At 43.1% G+C, this 14111-nt stretch overlaps 1 protein-coding gene across 1 annotated transcript; it reads right to left on the bottom strand.

Annotated features, from left to right (window-relative positions):
• Positions 1-5340, bottom strand: lysmd3 (LysM, putative peptidoglycan-binding, domain containing 3). The gene is made up of 3 exons (XM_042334362.1): positions 5148-5340; positions 4418-4690; positions 1-1638 (listed from the first exon to the last, which is right to left on the bottom strand). Exons 1-3 carry the CDS (start codon positions 5238-5240, stop codon positions 991-993), a joined length of 1014 nt encoding a protein of 337 aa, XP_042190296.1. The 5' UTR covers positions 5241-5340; the 3' UTR covers positions 1-990.
• Positions 5341-14111: the final 8771 nt, after the last annotated feature.

Here is a 14111-nt window from a genome sequence, read left to right as displayed (position 1 = left end):
TACAGTTGTTTCATCTTTTATTTTAAAGGGCAAATTACTGAAGAATATCATTCTGTTACAAAGCTTTTAGGAAAATAGAACTGAAGTGAATTAACATAGCAATCTCAATGCACTAGCTCATTTGCATTTGCAATACCATCCTCAACATAAGATCGATTCTTTCCTTCAGAATTACAATTCCCCAGCCTTTACTGTGCAAGAATAACAGTTAATACTGCATTTTCACCACCTGAATACAACCAATTTTGCAAAATGTCCAGCCATAGTAAGTGCCCTAAAATTCAATAAATACATCTTTATATTAAAAACTGTACAAATTAGGCAGCAGAATCTCTTCCCACCCTTTTACAGTAACTAAATTAAGACAACAGGTTGGAACAGTGGCATTTTGAACAAGTTCACTGAGCAGATATTTCTGAACTGCAGAGAAAAAACTAATTGCAGCAAGTAGCCATCATCGTGGCATACAAGTTCATACAGTTCAAGAACAATTAACAGTCTCCAGATTTAATATTTTACACAAAAATGAAAGGCTTAATATTTTAAGCAATGGCTATCAATTACATAAAGGCTACATGACGTTAAAACTTTAGATCATAAATACTGATGGAAAAGCAATTTATAAGAAACTAACCAGTGTATTTTCCCCTAGAAAGTTGGTATGGAATTGGAAAATGTATAGGATCATGTTTAGAAATTTCATTGAAATAAAGATTATATGCACTAATTTAAAAGAGACACTGGTTAAATAACAAAATAGTTTAATCCTAAATATCTGAGGGTACTTGGTAATGTAATTGTAATACTTGAAATCACTATTGCCGTTCACAAAATTCCAATCACTTTAAATCGTTTGAATGTAGTGGCAAGTAAAACACATTAAGTGAAGTTCCATAACACAAAATAATCTCTTACATGATTATATTTCCTTCCCCCCCTTATATTTAGAAGTTATTTCCTCCACACAAGTGCTCTGGTAGAGATTTGGAATTAGTTCACAGATGTCTGTACTTTTGCATTTACATGGTCAACAGCCTCCTCTGCAGCCACACTAGTTCTTTTCATAGGATTTATTTCATATGCATACTTCAACTCTTGATGTGAAGGCTGAGTAACAGGAAGGTCTGTAGATTCCATAGTAGAATGATGGCTTGTCTCAACTTTAACCAGGACTTCATAGTATAGCAAATAAAACACTGGTGTAACGATTCCAACTACTAACATTATCATTACTGCATTCCACCATCGCATTCCCCAGTCAGCTCCATAATGAGGATCTTTACGTGGTAAGATTTTGCGAGCTGGTATTTGATAAGACGGTTGAGTGGACAAAGATGAAACCACCTCATTTAAATGTTCCCTCGTAGTGTCAGTGGATTTCACTATCCTTTCTATGTCTTTATCGACTTCTCGGAGAAAGTTGTCAGCATTGCCACTGGATGATGTGGATTTTGGACAAGCATTGCATTCTTCAAATTGAGAACTAGATTCTAAGGCAACACGTGGAACTAATTTTAGTTTAGTAGGACTGTGTGTCTCAGTCAATAAACTGATCTTTTTCACAGGGATTTTTATGGATCTGAGAGCAAAAAAGTCTTGGTCATTGATAAGATTGTTCACCCTCTTGATATCTGCAACCTGAAAATTAAATTACATATTTAGTAACAAGAAAGACACTAATTTCTTTTAACAGTGCATTGTCATTTCTTCACAGATGAAAGAAGTTCATCTGAGAATTTCAATTGTGCAGCTGCACTTTGTTATAGTTCAGGAGGAGACATACACAGTTGGGAGATAAATTTGGAAGAACCAAATGTACAATTCTAGGGCTAGGTATTTTTCACAGTTCAAGTGTACATTGGTATGAAAAATCCACATACCATTACAATTTACTGAAATCCCAGCTTTTTAAAAAAATTTCACTGGACATGCAGTTACAAATTTTCCATGCTTACATTTATGGAGTATGCAGGGGGCATTAAACAGGCTAGAATTGGCAGACTGCATGGAAAGGTCAGGGGTGTAAGTTCTCAGGAGATCACAAAGAGAGGATGGTTTGAAGGAAAGGACAAGGATGTTAAAGTTGATTTGCTAGGGGAATAGGAAGCCAGTGAAGGCAGGTGAAGATGAGGCTGATGGGTTCATGGAGCCAGGTTTAGGTTAGGGTTAGGCAAATTTCTGTATGGTCTGGAATTTGCAGAGGATAGAGGTCACCAAACAGAGAATGAAAAATAGGTCACCAAGCAGAGAACAGGTGATAAAGGTGTTGGATGAGGGTTTGGGCTGTGTCAGTGGCAGCGGCAAGATATATGGAATATACAGAAGAAAATAGACTTGATCAGTAACCAGGCAAAAAGTTTTGAGGGAGAATTGAAGGTCAAACAAAATGTTGAGATTTTACACAGGCTCTGCGATTTAGAGGGAGCAATGGGTAATTGTCAATTTACTATCAGGAAATGCACCATCAAAATACATCTTGAACAGTTTAGCAAGCAAAAATCCCAAAGTCAATTACAAAAAAGTTAGCCCTTATTTGTCTGCCTCGAGCAGTGCTAGGTTCTTTGGTTTAAGTAAGACAAACTTGACGCTTGCTTAAAAAAAGAACTATTTTGATATTTTCAGTTTCTATGGGCCCAATTCCAATGACTGAATTCTGATTGTACCATTTTAATCCTGAACCACAGTTAGAATTCTAGTTTTAATACACTACAACCTCAGAACAAAAATACTATATACCATTTTCATCATCATGCTGTCCTATACTAAATGTATTCCTGCCCTGGGCCACAACACTATAGAACACTTCTTACCTCCTTCAGTCTTCACTTCCTCCTACATTAAAGGATTTTTAAATCAAACACTTCTTGACTGATGCATTTTGAATTTTGTTGATGTCCTGCAATATGGCCTTACTTTTCCTAGGTTTCTGAATAAAATTCATTTTGTACATGCTAATTGAGTTTAAGATGTGAATAACTGACATTTTTATCCAGGGTATACAACCTTATTTTCAAAGAAATGATTCAATAACATATGCAAGTTAGTTCTCAATGTAGGACGTGGGAGCCAGCATTCGCTTGAGACTGGCTCTTCAGTGGACTTGTGTCATACTCTTATCGAAACTGTATTGAATATATTAAAATTCACATCTTGAATTTTTCCCCATTTAACTTTATTTTAACAAAATCATTTATAAAATGATTTTATAACATGATTTTTTTAATCAAAATGTAAATCAATACTGAATGGAGATGCCAATATCAAGTTGAACAGTCAGTCAAGGTTAAATACTCTCTTAAAAAAAACTGAAAGACTTCAACAAGAAAAATCCAATTGGTTACACCACATTCAAGTCCAATTTTGGTTAATCAGTTATGGAGCAAGTGATTTTCTGGATGCATGTCAACAAAGTAGCTATGTAGTACTATTAATAGTATCCCACATCTCCATTCATGTAAAAAGTTTTATAATATATATATAAAAAATCACAGATGCACTGAAATCTGTATAATAGGGTGACTATTCAAGATATCAAAGCTTCTTGGTTTGAATGCAGTAAATTCACTTGTAAGCCTACAATTCAAAGGTTTGAATAAAGCATTCTGTAAGTACCCAATAGATTCTGTATTGCTTGTGTATTTATAAAATACTTAAGTTCAGATTGTGAAATTCAACTCTTAAATGTTGTACATTATTCATATCAAACATTGCAAAATTATGCCAGTTTTTCATAAAAGCAATAAAGATGAAATAATAAATAATAATAAATGTAGAGTTTCTGTTAAAAGATATGAAGGAAATGTAAATGTTATACATTCCAATACATATTATACATTACAAAAAATGACACAAATCCTACCCATATTTTAGATATCTATTTGAGGTGCAAAAGCTAATAATCTTCACAACTATTTAAAAAAATTGGTCTCCACTTTTATCTCTGGTATTAGAGGCCTATTTCCTAAAATAGTTTTCTAACAATATGGTAGGACCTGTGATTGGTTCAGTTAAAAGTAAAAGCACTGCACCTACAAATCTAAGAACCTCAAAGCTTTCTCTTTCTGCTCTTTGATACAATGCAAGTTTCACCCATTTCAAAAATTTGAGTTACCTAAATGTACAATTGAAATTGAACAGCTGCCATACTTTTGCAGCCACAGATATTCAGATCCAAGAGAATCTTTTAAAGCTGGTTCTGTCTTTCATTTGCGGATTTCAATTTAATTTGAACAATGGTGGAATTAATGTAACTTTCTCTTTAGTTTTACCTATTGCGTATTGTGCGTTTACTTTTATACCTACTCTCTCTCTCGCTATATATATATATATAATCCTGTTTGCCTAAAGCTTTCTTTACCATTCCTTTCACTTCTTCCTTGCAACAATCCTTTACGTAAGGACTCAAATCATCACTTACAGTACAGCAGTACTGCAGAGCAAGTGCATTCAAGGTGTCGCCTTCTTGAATTTCTCGGACCAGATACACAATTTCATCCAGTCGTTCCTTGGAGGTGATTTTTCTTGTTTTCTCTTTGCCTCTTGGCCGCAGCTCAAAATACTCGGCGTCCTCTTCTGAGAGTTCATTTTCCGAAGGCGTGTTATTTCCAAATACGTAAAGGTTACCTCCCAGTGCAGGAGGAACAGTGGCAACTTGAAACCGTTCTCTCTGACTTCTCCCTGACATAGTTATCTGGAAAGGAAAATGGTAGGAATGAATCAAGTGTTGTGCAGGAAATTCAGGAAAAGTCTGCAAGTGAACGCGTCCACGATTTTACTTTGGATGGTATCCCCTTCGACAGTCGCAGATGGGAAACGTGGCAAAAAAAAAACCACGAGAGGATTACTCTGAAATTTTTTTTTAAACAAAAAAACAAACAAAAAAATCTTTTAAAACAAAATCTTTTGCCAGATCACTGCATTTTAAATGCCGAACAGCTGGACCAGCTCTCGCTGCACACGGCGAGAGCAAAAATAATTTTCGCCACATATTAATTTGATTTTTTTTAAACCCCCCCCCCCCCCCACCGATTCCAGTCGCGGCGAAAAGCAAAGACTTATTTTTTTTTGGAAAAAAATAAAGAAAGAGCAAAATAAATGCCTTTCTCACGAGCTCCTCGGCCGCGCTCGGGGGCTGTCGGGGGCCTCACCTGCTCTCGGGGCCGCGTCCATCGCTTCACGGCAGTGGGGTTTGAAGCCACGTCGCTGGAGCTGTGCCGGGAGCCGCCATTGGAGAGCAGCATAAACCCGGGTCAGAGCGCCTCTGGCTCCGGCTTCACCTGCGGCGTCTGTGCCAAGGACAGGCCTCGCTCTCCCCCCCGGGCCGGGCCGGGCCTCGCTCTCCCCCCCGGGCCGGGCCGGGCCTCGCTCTCCCCCGGGCCGGGCCTCGCTCTCCCCCCCGGGCCGGGCCGGGCCTCGCTCTCCCCCCGGGCCGGGCCTCGCTCTCCCCCCCGGGCCGGGCCTCGCTCTCCCCCCCGGCTCGCTCTCCCCCGGGCCGGGCCTCGCTCTCCCCCCCCCGGGCCGGGCCTCGCTCTCCCCCCCGGGCCGGGCCTCGCTCTCCCCCAGAGCCTATTTCTCTCCGTTTTCACTCTCTCCTTTTCTCTCCTCTTTCTCTCCCACTCTCACACTTTCTTTCGCTGTCTCTCACACGCACTCTATCTCTCTCTCACACTCTCTCTCTCTCTCCGGTTTCCGCTGACGCGGCTCCGTTAACTGCCAGATCAGACCCGCTCTGCGCAGGCGCCGCTCGCGTGGCGGAGGCAACCTGACTGGTCACGTGCTCTTTCTGTCTGAAACTCGCTGGAGTTTTGCTCAGCGGTGACGGTGGGGACTGCGGGGGAGAGGGAGACAGGGGGCGGGGCGGGGGGGGGGAGACAGGGGGCGGGGCGGGGGGGAGACAGGGGGCGGGGGGGGGGAGACAGGGGGCGGGGCGGGGGGGGAGACAGGGGCGGGGAGACGGGGGGGGGGGGAGACAGGGGGCGGGGGGAGACAGGGGGGGAGACAGGGGGCGGGGGGGGGGAGACAGGGGGGGGGGGAGACAGGGGGGGGGAGGGGGGGGGGGAGACAGGGGGCGGGGGGAGACAGGGGGGGGGGGGGGAGACAGGGGGCGGGGGGGGGAGACAGGGGGGCGGGGGAGCGCGGGGGGGGGGGGAGACAGGGGGGGGGGGGGGGAGGAGACAGGGGGCGGGGGGGAGACAGGGGGCGGGGCAGGGGGGGGAGACAGGGGGGGGGGGGGGGGGGGGGGGGGGGGAGACAGGGGGGGGGAGACAGGGGGAGGGGGGGGGGGGAGACAGGGGCGGGGGGGGGGAGAGATAGGGGGCGGGAGACGGGGGGGGAGACAGGGGGCGGGGAGACTGGGGGGTGGGGGGGAGACAGGGGGCAGAGGAGGTGGGGCGGCGGGTGGGGGGGACAGGTGGGGATGTGGGGGAGACGGGAGGATGAGGGGGGGATAGAGGGAAATGGGGCAGGGGAGGCGGTGGGGGATGGATGGGGGAGGTGGGGGAGACGGGACAGGGGAGATGTGAGGGGGATGGGGGAGACGGGACGGGAGAGGTGGGGGAGACGGGGGACAGGGGGGCTGTGGGGGGGACGGGGACAGGGTTGAGACGGGCGGAGGTAGGGGAGACGGGGGGGGGGTTTCTTGCAGTTGCTTGTTTACATTTCTGAACTGGCGATAAACCACATATCTGTACTTCCTGAGCAAAAAATAGCAATTTGGAATAACTGCATTGAATATTTATATTCCATAACACACATAACTGATTACACCGGCTCAGCTGGCAGCGGTCAGGCCTCTGAGGTTGAACGTTATGTGCTCAAGTCCAACAGGATTCTCTTTGAGGCAGACGCCCCGTCGGTGTTCCAGAGTTAAATTGTCTCTATCCACAAGAAGGATGACCCCAGTGAGACCGATAACTGCAGAGGGAGCTCGCTGATTTCAGTGGCTCTTAAAGTGGTGCTCCGTGTGGTATATCACATGCATTGGAGGCTCGGGGTGTGATCAGGAAGGTACAGTGGGACATGGGGGTAGATTTCCCCAAGTGCGGAATCATGGTTCTGCACGGTCTGAGGAAGATAAAGGGGCCATCAACCCTATTCAATGACACTCAGGGTTGTGGACAATGTCCTGAAAGAATGCACTGAGAAGAAAGGAAGGGTACTCTGACCATGCTCATACTTCTTCAATGACAGCAAGGTCCCGATGCAGGTCAAGCTTGTGGCATACAAGCCTTGTATATAACCAGTCCTCCTTTATGGATCTGAGCTGCTGGGGATACAGCGGACCCATCTGCAAAGTCCAGGATCAAACAGTGAGGTGAAATTGTGGCAAACACGGGAAGTGGCTACAGGGCTCTGGCCTACACTGACATCGCCAAGCATCCAGGAGGCAGAGGCAGCTTCACAGTGGCCACGTCTGATGACAGCACAGCCAGACTGGCTAATTGGCAGGACCTGGAAGGGTAGACCATCCACTGGGGCTAGGGGCTCATCCCATTCAGCTCCTGTTAACCCTGCAAGCCAAAACCCTAAAGGACAAGCAGCGGGGAAGCAGTATCAATGGCAAGTTATGCGGCTTTTAGCTGGTTAGACTCCAGCAGTACCCCATTGCACACTCTGGGGTCCCCAAGCCTTGGCTCTTGCCAACCTGCGCCTAATACTTTCCGGAAGTAGGTAAGCAGGATGCGTTTCTCCAGGGAGAGAGTATGCATTCCATTCCAACAATCTATCTCTGGGATTTCCACATGTAGGTGGGATGCATAGAAATCTCAGCTTGGTATGGATCCTCTTAAGCATGGTGATGGTTTTCCGCAGGTGACAGACGGCCAAAAACAAAGACCCAGGTGCTGTCCTTCGGATTAAACCGAGGACCTGTTCAGGTGGACGTTAAAGATCCCATGATACAATTTGAAAAGAAAAGGGAGTTTCTTCTGATTTTCTGGGCAAAAATCCCCAAGATAAAATTGGTCATGCACTTCATGGCTGTTGGTAAGCATTCCTATTGTTAGAAATAAAGTCAGCCAACATCCTTTTTCAACCAGATATTAGACTTTTATTAATCGTTATTCCCCAGTTTCCCAATGGGTAGAACAAAGGCAGGTACAATCAATCGATCTTATAATGGAACAATACTACCGTGGATGGTTCACGCTCAGCACTGTCTCTTTACAGCATGCAAACTCAGTACTGTGTCTTTACAGCATACAAACTCAGCACTGTCTTTACTGCATGCAAACTTGTTTCTTCCAGTTTTCAATCTTCCATCTACCCGTACTTCGGAGACTTCCGTCTTTTACCTGTTCTTACCCTTATTTTTATCCTTTGCACCCCAGCACACTATGCCCCCTAATCTATTTTGCAAGTTACCGACCTTATTTGGGTATTCACGTGCTCCTGCAACATGTTAGCCACAACTTCTTCCTTATCACCCATTTCAGCCATTGTATTTACAGTAAAAGTCACAATAATAATAATAATAATAATCCTTGCATTTGATATAGCGCTTTTCACGTCGGGAGGACGTCCCAAAGCGCTTCACAGAATACACTGTAAAGTGAATTGACTGTATATTTGTGGGCGAACGCGGCAGCCAATTGCGCACAGCAATGTCCCACAAACAGTCGTAGATTGAAAATGACCAATTTATTATTGTTTTTGGTTTTTGGAGGGATTATTATTAGGCTTTGTGTGGAGTAAGGAAACTTACCCAAGGTTTCGCCCTGACTGGAATTGAACTCAGGTCTCTCACTTGCAAAGCGAGTGCTCTAACCACTGAGCTACAGGACTCCACTATACCAATCCACAATACCAACGTTTTAACTTATTCCCAAATATGGTCTTTGACCCCTGTAGAGCTTAGTTTTCCTGCAGTCAAAACAATAACAAATTGGTGATTTTCAATCCACGACTGTTTGTGGGACAGTGCTGTGCGCAATTGGCTGCCACATTTTGCCCACAAATATACTGTCAATTCACTTTACAGTCTATTCTGTGAAGCGCTTTGAGATGTCGAGAAGATGTGAAAAAATGCAAGGATTATTATGTTATATTATTATAACAATAGGTAATAATTGATATGGTGCCTTACCACATCATGAAACATTTCACATTGTTTCACAGCAATGTCCCACAAACAGCCATGAAATTGATTATAAATTTTATCTGGAGGCTTGTTGGCCAGCACAGTGAAACTCCATTTTCTTCGGCATGGGATCTTTAACATCCATGTGATTAGCAGACAGGATCTCAGTTCAACGTTTCATTTAAAGGATATCACCTCAGACAAAGAGAGTGTGTAGAGGGGTGTAAGCAGATGAGAGAAGTAGGGAGGTACCAGGGCATAAAACGGGTGAGTGTGAGGATCTTGAAATCAATCAATTTTGTTATGGAGCCATTGGACTCTTGCAAGCACTCGGATAATGGGGGTGCGGAGGTTGGTGTGGGTGAGGATACAGGCTGCGGGTTTTGAATCAGTTGGACTTTGTGAATGGTGGAGCTGGGGAGATTGACAAGAAACCGTTTCTTAAGCTTAAACCAAATACCCCAATCCTTTACAAACTGATAAACAAAAAGACATGCAATTTGGCACATTCCCATTGTCTTTAATTGACATCATGATGTCAAAAGTTTTGTTTTAGCTTATGTATTGTGACTTATGTTGCTGTATTTTCTTGTCAATATTGTCAGCAAGCTGTTTCAATTATCTAGATAAAACAGTTTAAATCTCTTATGTGATGTATACTCTTGAGATTTGCTTCACGTTAACCTCAGTAATGACCAGACAGTATTTTCTTCAGCTATTCTCAGGAAATTTTACATTTGAATATTGAAAGAACAAACATATTAATGCTGTAAAATACTACCGTAGATTAGTGAAATAATGGTTACTGGATTACTAGAAGATAGTGGGGTTATTGTACAATAACCTATGGAGCCATGTAAAGAATTGTATAGTAGGTGTCAGCCTGGCTAAGTTGGTAGCATTCTCGCCTAATAATAATCCTTGCATTTGATATAGCGCTTTTCACGTCGGAAGGACGTCCCAAAGCGCTTCACAGTCTACTAAGTTAAAAGGTTGTGGGTTTAAGCCCTATGTTGGGAGTTTGATCTTATAATCTAGGCTGACACTCCAGTGCAGAGCTGGGGCAGCACTGCATTATCTGAGCTGCCATCCTTCAGATGAGACATTACAACAACAATAAATTACACTTGTATAGCGCCTTTCACGTCAGGAGGACATCTCAAAGTACTGGACAGTTACGGATCCCCACCCGAGCTGGTGGTTGAGATCAGGAGGTGAGTTCCTCTAGCTCCGGTCTGCTCCACATCCCCCGCCCTAACCGCCCTACCATCAGTGGCCGGACCTTCAGCCTCTCAGCCCTAGGCTCTGGAACTCTATCCCCCAGTGCCTTCGCCTTGCTTCCTCCCTTTTCTCCTTCAAGGCCGGTCTCAAGACCTTTCTCTTCAACCGTGCCTTCACCTCCCCTCTCGACTCTCTACCCTCTCCTCAATCCCTCTCTTCCCTCCCCTCACCCTGACCATCTCTCCCCTGCTTGGGTCCCGACCCAACTATCCAGCGCCTTGGGACGTCCTCCCGATGTGAAGGCGCTCTATAAATGCAATCTTGTTGTTGTTGTTGTTGAGGAGGGTGCAGAGGGTAGGAATAGGAGGGTGACCGAAGGCACAGTCAAAGAGGAGGGTCTTGAAGGAGATAAGGGAGGGGGCAAGGTGGAGGGACTGTTGCATGGAGTCCCAGAGGATGGGGGCAGAGAGGCCGAAGACCCGACGCCAATGGTGGGCAGGCAAGCCAGGGGACATGAAGCAGGCTGGAGTCTGTTGAACGGTGGGAGCGGACAGGTTGTTTGTAGGGGGTTAGGAGGTCACGGAGGTGGAGAGGAGCAAGTTCATGGAGGGCTTTGAAGGTGAGGACCAGGATCTTAAACTATATCCTCTGTGTGATGGGAAGCCAGTGGAGTCAGGCGATAGGGCCTGGTGCGGGAGAGGACACGGGCTGTAGAGTCCGAATGATCTGCAGCTTGTGGAGGGAGGAGTTAACCCTAGGTTCTGTCTTACCTGTTCATCCTTTTATTGTCACACTTCTCTCTTTGCATCATTTGCATCATGATCCAATGATTTTTTACATTTCATACTGATGTGGTGCAAAATTGTAGGAACTTATTTGGCTAAAGATGAATATTCATTTTCTACAGATAAATAAAAATCTGCGTACACAAATTCAACAGATCTGCTTGTGATGTCAGAGTTGAAGTATTCAAATAAGCTGGAAAGAGATCTCTGGTAATTTGTCACGACACATGCAAAATATTGTAAAGTGAGTGCAAAGTCCTGCTCTGTACTCCATCTAGAGGTGGTATTTCAGGAGCACTTTGATTCTCAACCCCCGGAATATAAGTGGCAAATGTGCAGCAAACTGGGTCGGTTGCCTCTGCTCACTGAAAATTCTCAAGTGATTAATTGAAGTATCCAGGATCGTTCAACATTGACTTGACTGTTCAAAAGACATTTAGGCTTTTTTGTATATCTTTCTCTATGCTGCAAACAAAACAGATTTGTATCCAACAGTATAAACATAAAATATAATCAATTCACTTTACAGTATATTCTGTGAAGCGCTTTGAAACGTCTTGAATATATGATAATGTGCTATATCAAATGCAAGTATTATTACAACTATGCAGAAATAGATTGCAAAAAAACAACAGAATGTTAAATTTAGAATTTTTAAAAAAATAGATAAATTCAAAGAATTCATTAAAATCTGAATGTGCATGGATAAATTGAACCATAATAATATACTTAATATGGTTAGAAGCACAGAAGAGAGAAGGTGAATAAATAGTTCAGGTTTAATTATTTTACTAAAGAAAAGTGGTAAAATAATTTTACCAAAGTGGTGAATGTGTGGAATGGATCACTCAGGGAGACAGATTATGTCAACATATTGAAGAGGGAATTGGTAGCTATTTAGCAAAGAATTTGATTTTGCCATATGAGAGATGAAGTATTGTAGGATTACTGTATATAGTTATTACTTTTAAGATTATGGCAAGATGGAACATAGTAGTTTTTCTATAACTGTACATTCAAAGGGGGTAAAGTTTTTGCTTTAACTTCTATAGATGCTGAAATGCAAGAGAAGGCAATGGCTTTGCTCAAAGACAAGAGGGGCCAGCCTTCATTTCTCTACTAATACAATTGAATTACAGAAATGATTAATTATTTACTATCAAAGAATAAGGATTCTATTCAACAATCTGCCATGGTCTGCGTTTGATTAAATGCTGATATAAATAACAAAACAATTCCAATGTCTGTAGTAATTCTGCATGGAAGGGTAAGATCTTGTGGAGGATTAACATTTTAAATTCCCTGAGAAATTTTCAGTCAAGCCTATGGTACTGATTTCAATTGCATCCCAGCTCAGTGACCAGTGGCACTCCCATTCATTCAATGCAGTGAAGGAATGCCTTTTTTTGAAAAATATGTGCCAGTATTTACAATATCCCTTTCCTCCTTTTTATCTCTACTGCTACAAAGGTTTTTGTTCAAAACTTTCCTGGCACTTAATTTTTTTTAGTAATGTGATGTATCAGGATCACAACTAATCCTTTATAGTAACTAGACTCAATGTAGCCCCCTGCTACACACCCAATCTCCTTCAGAGGTATTAGAAACCCAGGGTTTTTCCAATCAAACCAAAATAAAGGAGCAACTGTACAAACACAGTCAGAGATAACACACAAGGCACAAAGAACCATGTACTTGGGAAACTTAAAGAGCTTTAACAATCTTACAGTTGGAAGTTTCAGCAGATTCAAAGAAAGGAATTTCGAATAAATAAAAATTTATTACATGACTCACTCAGTCATAATGTTGCTTTGTTAACCAAAGCTCTCGGATCTCAGGAACTGATTGTTTTTCTTTCAAAAGATTTAAGATGACTGACTAATAATAAAACCTGTCCCATTTTATTTGCATGCTCCAAACTGAGTGAGAGAGAATTCAGTCACAGTTTGTGTAAATAGACTTATTTGTTTAGCTTCCTTATGGCTGCTTGGTGTAAATGAGGAATTTCTCATGCTCAATTTTTCTAATTTATTCGTGAAGGAGATTGAGCTGACTGTGACTGTTTTAGAGCAAAGTGAACTGTAATTGGAATTTGACAACTTACTAAAACTGATTTGAGAAATCTAGTTAATACAGTTGACAATTGCTGATAATTCATAATATCTCTTCCTAACTTGTGTGTCAGCCTGGCTCAGTTGATAGCACTCTTGCCTCTGAGTCAGGAAATTGTGATTCAAAGCGAATTACAATAATCCTCAAGTTATCCTCACTAAAAGATTTCCTCACCAAGGGTGTGTCCCCGCATTCCCTTTCATACTTTCACGAAAGGATTGTGTTTCAGTCTGGCTCAGTGATAGAACTCTCATCACTGAGTCATAAGATTGTGAATTCAAGCTCCACTTCGGGACTTGAAATCGTATAAAATGATAATCCAATGCAGTGCTGGGAGGTGCTGCCCTTCGGGTGGGATGGTAGACCAAGGTCCCGTCTACCTATTCAAGACGTTAAAGATCCCGTGGCACTATTCAAAAAGAGCTGGGAGTTTCTCCTGATGGCCAACAAATCCTCCAAATAAAATTGGTCACTCACTCCACGGGCACAAAAATAATCTAACTGGATGCGAGGAATAAATTTTTAAAGCAGAGCTTTTATACTGTGATTCTAATATACAGCCACTGTAAAACATAGAATTCCATAGACTTTACAATATGGACACAGGAAATTTGGCCCAATTAATCCGTGTCAGTTTTTATACTCCACATGAACATACACCCCTTTTAATCCCCTTTCCCTTACCCCTCTATTCTCTTCTCCCTCATATATCCAACAGTTTGAAACAGATGTTTTCACCAATTAGGGATATGGATCTTCAAAGCAGTTAAGAGGTTTTTGGGAGAGCTTAATCCATTTTGGACCATAACCATTCAGTGGCAGTGGAAGTGCAGAACTTGACCCCATAATGTGCACAGACCAAAAGTACTTTTCCTCTTCTTAGCGGTGGGCAGCAAGTGACCTTTGCTCCCACAGCC

The sequence above is a fragment of the Callorhinchus milii genome, unplaced genomic scaffold (assembly GCF_018977255.1).
Source record: "Callorhinchus milii isolate IMCB2004 unplaced genomic scaffold, IMCB_Cmil_1.0 Scaffold1, whole genome shotgun sequence".
Classification (NCBI taxonomy): Eukaryota; Metazoa; Chordata; class Chondrichthyes; order Chimaeriformes; family Callorhinchidae; genus Callorhinchus; species Callorhinchus milii.
This window is presented reverse-complemented; position numbering and strand designations above follow the sequence as displayed.